General features: G+C 37.9%; 1 protein-coding gene across 1 annotated transcript; it reads left to right on the forward strand.

The window, feature by feature from the left end:
• Window positions 1-278: 278 nt before the first annotated feature.
• On the forward strand, window positions 279-1,509 carry LOC141693195 (uncharacterized). Its single transcript, XM_074498213.1, has 2 exons — window positions 279-559; window positions 662-1,509. The coding sequence occupies exon 2, from the start codon at window positions 662-664 to the stop codon at window positions 1,367-1,369; it is 708 nt and encodes a 235-aa protein (XP_074354314.1). The 5' UTR covers window positions 279-559; the 3' UTR covers window positions 1,370-1,509.
• Window positions 1,510-11,522: the final 10,013 nt, after the last annotated feature.

Below are 11,522 nucleotides of genomic sequence, written 5' to 3' on the forward strand. Positions count from 1 at the left end.
AATACCTATTTGCAGCCTTTTTATAGGCTTGAACAAACATAAGGTTACATCATTGCTTACAGCATCATATTTATTATAACAACTAAACCGTGTATTGAGAACATATGCAGCCTACCTTTATTTGCTCCACAATTTTCTCCACACTGTGTATGCATGCATGTGCTTTGGATTTTCCTACCTACCATATTTTCAGGAAGCTGTATGTGTCTCTCATCTTATTCACACTTGTATTTTATTTATTATGTTTATGGAGAGTTTGACTTCTAACATAGAAAACATGCAAAGTGCCACTAATGGTCTAATGGTAAAGAAGAGGACAGATGCTCTCTAATTTATCACACCAAAATCATGTCAATTTGCTACTAATTCGCTGCATTACATTCCCGTAAGTTCAACGCAGGAGAGACAGCAGAATCTGATTCCAATTACTTCTACTCTTAGTTTCACTTGAAGACTTATTAATAATAGATACGCAAGTGGGAGAAAACATCAAAAACTTATAGTACCAGAAGTTTGAGTTTGTGCTCTCTCAATCAGGAACTCACATTGTGAAATCATAGTAAGTTTGTATAATATATAGAAGGTTAAAATTCAAATACATATGTGCATGCATGTGTGATTTGTAGCCAATTTTAATCTAGTTATGTTTTTGTTATTTCAGATGAATGAAAAGAGACTTCCAGCAGAAGCACCAGATGATCTTCTAATTGAAAAATTTTATGATCAACAACAAAAAGTAATATCTGATAGGAAAGATGCTCATATCAAATCACTGGATGATCTCGTAAATGTGAATTCACTATTCACCTTAGCCGTGTTTGTTGGCTTATCTCAAGCTTCACCAGGCATTCGCAGCCTAGAGAACCGTGATGAGTGTGATGCTGGTCCACGTGTAGCTAAAATGCTAGTCCTCTACGAAGTTGTAGCCTTTGCTTGTTTCCTTTTGTCGAGCCTAGTGGCAAAAGTACTTAAGCTACATCTAAGCCTGGATTGTCAAAGATATAGTTTTGTCAAATCAAGATTCGATTTGAAGGACTTCATGTTAATCTTAGCAGCAACTTCATCTGTTTCTGGCATTATTTTGCTTATGCTTTCAGTTGTTAACGTGGTTCAGATTCGAATAGGTTTGTATTCTTGTGGAAGTGGTGAAGCAAGGACAGCCATTTGGGCTCTTTGTACAATTGTTGCCATCGGTCTGGTAATCTATGTAGTTTCTGTGAGTATAGCTATTTATGCTTCTATTACCGGAGATGCTCTGCATGATCAGATCCTAAGCCATCAGCAAGCACCGAAAAGAGTAATTAACAATGCTGATCCAAATTCTGTTAGAGAACCTAGTCGCATTCGGAATCCAGATGATGTAGTTTAATCATTCTTCCAATGCTTTAATCCTCTGCTTCTTCTGCTAACAAAAGAAGAATAAAATGGAAGCGTTTGATATGTACGATTACGTCGTGTTATTATGCCATAAATAAATCTAAGCTGATCGTGAAGGTCAGTGTTTATTCATCTTCTCGTGTATCTCCTCCACGAAGTAATTCTTTTTTACTCTTGGCCAAAAAGAAAAACATGGTAAAAATATATTTACTGTATTTCTCGAAAGCTGATTATTTAACATGTTTTATTTAAATTACTTAGGTTTTTATATACATTTAAAGAGACATGATAATTTGGGTCAAAATGGGATCACCCATCCAATTCCAAAGTGTTAGGCCCATTAGTATGTTTAGGCCCATTGGATATTCTGTAAATAAGGCCGAGAACTCCACTAACAAGGGCTTGGCATTTAGATCATTATTTGTTGTTCAACAGGGGCACTAGAAGGAGGGTTGTACCTCCCCTGAACAACCGCAATCACAAATCAAATATGAACTCTCAGAAATGCATATCGATGATAGATCATATTGTTTTGAAAATTTTCCTGGCAGTTGCATTTCACACTCTCCTCCGATCCTTAAGTCGGTCTTCGACTCAATCTCTTGTTAGAAAATTAGGATTCTAGAGCTTAATTTAATTATGTTTTTGATGTTAATCCTAAAATCTAATGATTGGAAATTGTTCAATGATATTTGAACTTAAATTTTCATGTATGGTTTTAAGAATTTTCTTAATGAAATCCATATGAAATGAGAGTTAAAAGTAGCTTGGAAAAGCTTGGAAAAATTTGAGAATATTTGTCCCACATTGAAATAAATAAAGGAGGGTGTGTGCTTTATATGGTATTACCTACATGAGTAGTATACAACTACTAAGGTGTGTGATGGTCCATTGTGTTGTTGTGTGCTTCACGCGCGCACACACACACGCGCGCCCCGCCCCGCCCCGCACCGGGTCGGGTCGAAGGGCAATTTGGGCGAATGTCTCGGCGTCTCGCGTACGCGAGGCGACCTGGGCGATGATTTTATTTATTTGAGAATTATTTTAATTCGAATTTATTTATCGGTGACTGGATTATTGGGCTGGGTACTCTGAAATAGGCTAAGTCACTTTGTTAGTGGGCTTAGTCTAAATATATTGAACCTGCAAATAATCTGATCTGTAACAAGTTCTGATATCAGAATCAGAACTTAAGTACTGATGAATCAAATCAGAACTTAACTTAAGTTCTGATAATAATGTGGGTGTTAATGTGAAAAACTGTTACAAATAATTTAAATTCAAAAGCTGTTCAGTTTTGATTTTTTCATTAATGAATTCAAAATCTGATCAGTTTTGATTTTTTCATTAATGAAGCAGTTTAATTCAGACATTAAGTGTGTGGACAGTTTCATTTTTCCTCTCCTATAAATAGAGGCTAAACTGAATGAATAAGTAATAACACACTACATTCTCTTCTCTTCTCTTCAACCTCTCTGCATTTCTCTCCCACAAGTCCTGAAGTGCTGATATTTTTCCGGCGACTGAGGTGCTGGTCGAAGTGGAGCTTTTGTTGCTGCTGTTAACATAAACTCCGAGCTATTTTATCCTGGTGGAGATATTGTGCGCATCCCAAACGCAGCAGGTAGGGGCAATATTCTCTTTAAGAGCAGCCAGGACTTCGAGCAAGGCCTGGTGACTCAGCTGTGATCATTTTTCTTGGCATTTTGTATCTGTGAACCTGTATTTCATTCACTGTTAAAAGCTATGGTTTCGGGTACATCTTTCTTTCTCTCTACGTTATTTCATTTACTGATTTTGTTTACCTGCATGTTTTGTTTTGTTAACTGTGGTCTTGGCCTAAACTTGTTAAATTCTTTATACACTTGCTTCTATGTTGCTATATTTGTTAGTGAGATTTACAACATTCTTGAAGAGAATATTAGTTATATAGAATTTAGCATAATGGTTAACGAAAGTGAGGTTATCGTTGGTGGTGGTAGCAGTTCGGGTGCAACTGCTGGGGCCATTGATTGGACCACCTATAGTTTCCCACAAGCTGTTGAACTAACCGGTTTACCGGAGAAATTCAACGGTGGCATTGGCTTTTCTCGCTGGCAGAAAAGGATGAAGTTGTGGTTGACTATAAAGGGTCTGTGGCCGGTTGTGGAATATGAGAAACCAGTAGTGGATCAAGAGAAGGCTGACACAGTTAAGGCTTTTGCGAAGTGGGCTGAGAAGGATGGAGTGGCTAGGGCGGCCATTCTGGCGGCACTAACAAACACTTTGTTTGATGTCTATTCTTCTGATGCCTACTCTGCAAAACTCTTATGGGAGAAGCTGAACCAGACACATAATACTGACTCACAAGGTCTAGAAAAGTATTCCGTGGCAAGGTTCCTCGAGTTCAAGCTGGTGGACAATAAGTCCATGACTGAGCAGGTGCATGAGTTCGAGATGATAGTGCATGCTTTGAAGGAGTCTGGAATGAATCTCCCGGAGAAGTTCAAGGTGATGAGTGTGATTGAAAAACTCCCGAAGTCTTGGGAAGAGTTCTCTCTCTCCCTGAAAAGACAGAAAGGAGAGATCACCTGGACCAACCTTATGCTGGACATCTCGGTACAAGAACAACACAAGTCCAAACAGGGACATGTGATGCCAACTGAACACGGTACCTCGAAGGTAAACATGGCAACTGTAGGACAAAAGAGGAAGGCTTTTGCTAAGAAAGCTAATAGTAATAAACCTAAGAGTGACAAGGACAAGGCCAAGAAACCCAAGGTAAACAAACCATGCTGGTCTTGTGGGCAGGTTGGGCACTAAAGTAAGGACTGCCCTACGAAGAAAGCGAAGAAAACCGAGGTAGCGCAAGCAAATGTTGTGCTTGGAACCGCACGTGGGCCTGTAGTGAACATGGTCGTTGGTGAGGCTACGGCTTCTGAAACCGACGTTGACCGGTATGTATCCTACAACCCTGTGATATTTTCTACCTATCTGTCAAATGAATGGTTGATAGATACTGGAGCTAATTTACATATTTGTGCTGATATTAGTTTATTTGTATCTTATCAACAGAGTCATAGCCTGACTGTGAAGATGGGGAATGCTAGTGTTGCTCAAGTACATGGAGTTGGAAACGTGGATCTGAAGTTCCCTTCAGGACGTATTCTATCTCTGACGAGAGTGCATCATGTTCCCAACATGCGTAGAAATATAATAAGTGGAAGCTGTTTAGTTTCTAGTGGTTTTGAAATTTCGTTCAAGTGTAATAAAATAGTTCTTATTCACACTGGTACATTCTTTGGCAAGGGTTACTTGTCAAATGGTTTATTTGTTATTAATGCGGATCCCGTTTTGGGAAATTTGAATAATAATATTATTCCTACTGTTAACTATATTGAGTCCTCAAATATATGGCATGCTAGACTAGGTCATTTAAACTTTGGTGCTCTTAAGAACATGATGAACTTAGAGTTGATTCCAAAATATACCATAGAAAAGAATTCTAAATGTCAAGTATGTGTGTCTGCTAAACAGATAAGGAAACCTTTTCATAACGTTGTTAGGGATTCAGACTTGTTAGATTTAGTACACACTGATATTTGTGAATTTGGTGGTGTGTTGACCAAGGACTAGTTTAGATACTTCATTCCTTTTATAGATGATAGTAGTAGATACTGTTATGTTTATTTACTTAGACATAAGGATGAAGCACTTAGTAAATTCATTATATATAAAACTGAAGTAGAAAAACAAACTAGTAAGTTACTTAAAAGATTGAGATCTGATAGAGGTGGTGAGTATACGAGTAATGCTTTTAATGAATTTTGTGCAAACAATGGTATAGTTCATGAAGTTACTCCACCATACACACCTGAGTCTAATGGGGTTGCTGAGCGAAAGAACAGAACATTTAAAGATATGATTAATAGTATGCTTATTAACTCTGGGTTGCCTAAATACATGTGGGGAGAGGCTCTAAATACGGCTTGCCATATTTTGAATAGAGTCCCTCTGAAACACATGGATAAAACACCCTTGGAGTTATGGAAAGGCAGGATGACTAGTCTTAAGTATCTTCGTGTGTGGGGGTGCCTTACTAAGGTACTTGTTCCTGAACACAAGAGAAAGAAACTAGGTCCAAAGACTGTTGACTGTATCTTTCTGGGCTATCTTGAGACCACTACAGCTATGAGATTTTTAGTGTTAAAATCTGACATAGATGGTATAGTGGCAAACACGATAGTTGAATTTCGCGATGCGACATTCTTTGAGGATGTCTACCCTATGAAGACTGGAATTCCTGAAACGACTTCTGAGGAAGATCCTACTCATACATCAAGTTCTATTCCTGATCATGTGGAAAAGATGACAAATGTGGGGGCGGAACCTAGTAGTAGCTCTATTCCTAAGGAACTAGAGGAACCAAGGAGAAGTAAGCGTGCAAAGGTAGTCAAGGATTTTGGAGGTGATTTCATCACTTACAATATCGAGGACGAACCTTTAACTTTCCGTCAAGCTATGGATTCTTCTGAGTCAAGGCACTGGAAGGGCGCTGTCAAGAGTGAAATTGACTCTATTGTTTCTAATGGAACATGGGAGTTGGTTGATCTCCCTCCTGGGTGTTCTACTATTGGGTGCAAATGGGTCTTTAAAAGGAAGTTGAACCCTGACGGCTCAATAGATAAGTACAAAGCTAGACTGGTAGCTAAGGGTTTTAAGCAAAAGGAAGGAATTGATTATTTTGATACATACTCTCCGGTTGCAAGAATGGTAACAATCTGAATGCTTATAGCATTGGCTTCAGTTCATGGTCTTATCATCCATCAGATGGATGTAAAGACGGCTTTTCTTCATGGTGAACTTGAAGAAGAGATTTATATGGATCAGCCTGATGGATTTGTTGCATCAGGCAATGAAAGGAAAGTATGTAAGTTGATCAAGTCCATTTATGGCTTGAAACAAGCTCCCAGAGATTGGCATAAAAAGTTTGATGAAACTATATTGCCTTTCAGTTATAAGATTAATGAAAGTGATAAGTGTGTCTACACTAAAGTTAAAGGTAATGAGTGTGTTATTTTGTGCCTATATGTGGATGACATTTTATTGTTTGGAACCAATATTGAGATTATTAACGAGACTAAAGAATTCTTGAAAAGACATTTTGAAATGAAGGATATGGGTGAGGCAAGTGTGATTCTTGGAATCAAACTGGTTCAGTCTACTGAAGGAATAACCTTGACTCAATCTCATTATATAGAGAAATCTATACTTGAGAAATATGGTTATTCACAGTGTAGAATCGCTAGTACACCTTATGATTTGAAAGTTGTCCTTGTCAAGAATACTTCAGGAGTGCCTGTGTCTCAGTTAAGGTATTCTCAGATTATTGGGAGCTTGCAGTATCTTGCTAACTGTACTAGACCGGATATTTCATATTCTGTGTCTAAATTGGCTAGATATACAAGCTGTCCAAACAGAACTCATTGGGATGCTCTTGATAGAGTACTTAGATATCTAAAAGGCACAATATACCTTAGTTTACACTACAGGAGATTTCCTGGTGTGCTTGAAGGGTACAGTGATGCAAGTTGGATAGCTAAGAAGTCTGGTTCCAATGGAGTGACTGGATACGTGTTCACCTTGGCTGGTGGAGCAATATCCTGGAAGTCAAGCAGACAGACTATAGTTACTCGGTCTACTTTTGAGGCTGAGTTGTGTGCACTTGATGCCACAGGGATGGAGGCTGAATGGTTACACGGACTTATGTCTGCAATACCTGTAGTAAGCAGACCGCTTCCTGCTATTGTTATTCACTGTGATAGTCGAACAACTATCGACAAAATTAGCAGTAAAAAGCATAATGCTAAAACTAAGAGACACATCCAAGTTAGACTCAAGTCTATAAGGGGTTTAGTGACTGATAGAATCATAGCTATAGAGTTCATAGGAACTCAGAATAATATAGCTGATCCTCTTACTAAAGGACTGGAACCTGCAGTGGTCCTTAAGTCAAGGTTGGGGATGGGATTGTCAACCCATCATAATTCATCAACAGTGGGAACCCAATACACATGAGAGGAGATCCCTCGAAGTGTATTCAATGGGTAATAACAAGCTGTAAGGATGAGTTGGTAGTACCTTTGCTACATAGATGATACTATAGTATCTGAGTCTATCCCCTGTAAACCTAGAAGGTACTGACACTGCCAGAAAAGCAAGAGTGTTAAAACTCTGAATGAGATTTACAACATCTCTCATCTCAAACTCGTCTTGGTCACTAAAGCTCCGCATCTCTATAGGCGTTCCGGCGGTCACCCGCTCATTTAGCGATGGCAGAAGAGACGGTTAAGAACGGAGATGCTCACAACGAAAACAAACACACAACATAACATCTACACACATACACAAACCAAACGTTCTCAAAAATCTAGAGAGAGAAAGCACTTAAATTTATAGAGAGAGAGCTTCAAACCTCATCAATGGCGGCTTCGAGAACCTACTCGTCTCGCTCAAACTACCGCTTCCTCCCAACAGACTTACACTCTCCGATCCGATCCGATTCTCTCTACGAGCTCGACAAGTCCGACATCTGGAACGCCGGTCGTCCGAAGTCGCCATAGTTTCGCCGAATAACGGAAACAACAACACCAACATAACGTTAATTTGGTATAAATTAACCAGGGGATAAGATTGTATTTGTATAAATAAAGGGTTAAATATCAAAGTGGTCACTCAACTGAAGGTCATATATCAGTTTAATCATTAAACTTAACGGGGTATCATTTGGATCACTAAAGTAATAATAAATATTAAACAGATACCTCAAAATATGTGCTCAAGAATTAAAATTTATTTTATGGAGTTCTAAACATTTTTTAAAATCTTATTACAACCAAATGAAAAGTTATGAATTCATAGTATTTTAGATGATTTTTTGAGATTTTTAAAAATTTATCTACCAATTATTTTTATTTAAATAAAGCAAATGACTACAAAATTAAAAATAAATAGTAGATAAACTTTAAAAAATTTTATTATATTATAGAAAATACTAGAATTCAAACATTTTCATTTGGTTGTAATAGGATTCAAGAAAAATATATAGAACTCTATAAAATAAATTTTATTTTTCGAGCACATATTTTGTGGTATATGTATGATATTTATTATGACTTTAGTGATTCAAATGATACCCCGTTAACTTTGATGATTAAACTGATATATGGCGTTCAGTTGAGTGAGCACTTTGATATTTAACCCTATAAATAAATGAAGCAAGGCTTGTAAAAGGATTGAAAAAAATGAGGTCAAAATCAGCGAAGTGGTTTAGTAGTTGTTTACCACAATACCGTGCGAGGTGGTGAAGAAAACATGTGAATAATCCAAGTACTTGTACTGTAGGTTAATTTGGTGGGATCAGTCCATGGATGTTATAAATATAAAATAATAAGGTATAAGGTGATCTAGTCGGGCTTCATGTACGAGGCTTTCTCACTTGTTTAAAAAGGACAATAATCCGTTGGTCCACCGGTTTGCCTCCTTGCTCCGTAACTCCATTGCTCTGTAACTCCAACGTGAAGGATACGCATTGACTTCATCCATCTTCATCAATATCAATATATTCTCCATTTCTTCTACTTGCTCCATATATCAACTTAATGCACTCCATTCCCTCAACAAATTCAACACTTAAAAAGACCTCACAAGCTTCGTCCGACTTCATCTCCCCGATTCGACTTCACCTAATACCGAATCTAGAAACACCTCGCCAAGAGCGAATTTAAAAACCTCGAGCGAATAAATGTACCTTTCCACCTCGCATAGAGCGAATTCAAAACACCTCGCCTCGAGCGAATAAATAAACTTCGCCATCTCGCCTAAAGCAAATCCAAAATACCTTGCCAAGAACGAATAAATACACCTCGCCACCTCGCATAAATTTACTCATAAAATTCTACGGCTAAAGGATCCTCACCAAGAGGGAATCCACGCCAAAAGCAGATTCAAAGACTTCATGAGCGGTGAATCCAAAGATCTCGCCAAAGAGCGAATAAAAAAATTGTCAAAAGCGAATCCAAGAAATTTCGTGCCCCTCGATGGAATCTTAATCTACAACATTTGCTTAAAAGTTTCCTCGAAATCTCAAACATCGCCTGACGCAACTTGAGAAAACCTCAATAACCATCACATGTTTAAAAAGCTCATACCCCTTAAGAGGCTCCATATCGCTTTATGTACCTCAATGGCTCAAATGATCATGAACGTAGCGCTTATAAGAGTTTCAAGGCGTCACAGCCTAATTATATCATCAACTCAACACAAGGTGTACAAAGGTCCGCCTCACGACCTCATCGTTTTGTCAGCTTTACTCAAATTATACAAATATTCGCCTCACGACCTCTTCACGTCATTAGCTCAAACTATATAAAGGTTCACCTCGCGACCTCATCAAATTATCAACTTTACGTAAGTTATACAAAGTCTCGCCTCACGACCTCATCGCGTCGTCAACTCCTACAACTTATATAAAGGCTCGCCTCACGACCTCATCACATCATCAACTAAAAGACTTCACAAATTCTTCTTGATAAATAAGTAAGCTCTAATCTCCATATACATCATCCCCTGTTAGGGCGAAAACACGCGCTAATATTCACGCAAGTATACGCGTTCGCAAGTAATATAGAATACTTTCTAGTTCGTTCCCACAGAGACTCAGACTAATTATGTTCAATTAAAATCACTCACCAATGTATGTTTACTTCTCAATGTTAAGACAAAAACACTTAGAATTATATTAACTAATTGTTAACTACAATTAACTACTAAAATTAACCACTTAATTAACACTTCGAATTAAAAATATTAAAACACTCATGAGATCACAACTTCATTACTACTTCCTTCAATAGTCATTGTTATTACCCTTAGCATGCAACAGTGATGATGTTAATCGAATAACACGAAACTGATAAAAGCCAACTTTCATTGTACTAATACCATTCTACCAAACATCCACAATTAAGATAGAAGTTGAATAGACATCAATTATGTTGAGTCCCTAAATGTCTACAGAAATTGACAATATAATGAATTAAGCATAAGTTATTCCTTTTGATTACATAGGGCGAATAAAACGGTTAGAGTTACCCACTAATCATGCAACATCATACATGAACCTATGCTAGCATGGCAAGTTCTAAATCTCGAGATCCACCGTCGCTTCACAAGAGATTAACACCCTATCTTATAAGTTCGCGACGCACATAAGACGAATACGCACAACCAATACTAGATATCATACAATCATCACACACTAAGGTATTAAACAACTAACTAAAGAATTCCATAGTAAATCCGTTACGACCCCATGATCACGATTAGCCCATGTTAGCACTTATCGTCATCATGGGTTCATATGAAAACATGATAAATAAACACAAGAGAATAATAACTAAACTAATTATATTAAACCACAGTACGTCACAAGAGTAAATAGGTTCAAAGCAAAGAAAACTAGCATCCAACGTTACAAAAATATAAAGAATCACAAGAAAATATGCTTCCTCTTCGTTGCGGTGTGCTAAAACGGTCTTCTTCCTTATCTCCCCCCGCTCCTCGATTAATACCACGATTCAACACACGTGAAACTTCTCTGAATCTACTTATATAGAAGTCCCATAAAACTCAGATTACTCAGAAGTTGGAAGCCAAACAAAAGTAGAAGTCTAAAATAAATATTTTAATTTCCCGACCCTGCGCGGCCGCTCAGCATAGCTGAGCGGGCGCTCAGCTTCCTGCGCGGCCGCTCAGCATAGCGGTAATCTGCTCCTTTCTTCCCTCTCGCGATGCTAGACACATGCCAAGGCTTATTATTGATGATTACTCCCCCGAAATGCAACTATTACCCTGAAACGCACAAACACTAGAAAAACGCATCAAATACACAAAATACTTGATTTCATGACACCAATTTAAGCCATTTTAAGACGTTCTAAGTGGTATAAAATGCCACTTATCACACCCCCAAACTTAAGTCGATGCTTGTCCTCAAGCGTCACAGACTCAAAAATAAATAAAAACATGCATGAATGCAATCTATATGAAATGCAACGATCCCCCTTACTACGAACAAACCAACCAACTTACAACATCTCAACTAA

Source organism: Apium graveolens, chromosome 10 (assembly GCF_009905375.1).
Source record: "Apium graveolens cultivar Ventura chromosome 10, ASM990537v1, whole genome shotgun sequence".
NCBI lineage: Eukaryota > Viridiplantae > Streptophyta > Magnoliopsida > Apiales > Apiaceae > Apium > Apium graveolens.

Bases quoted from the DNA above. Each gene is read 5' to 3' on its own strand.
- LOC141693195 (XM_074498213.1), top strand. From the start codon at position 662: ATGAATGAAAAGAGACTTCCAGCAGAAGCACCAGATGATCTTCTAATT.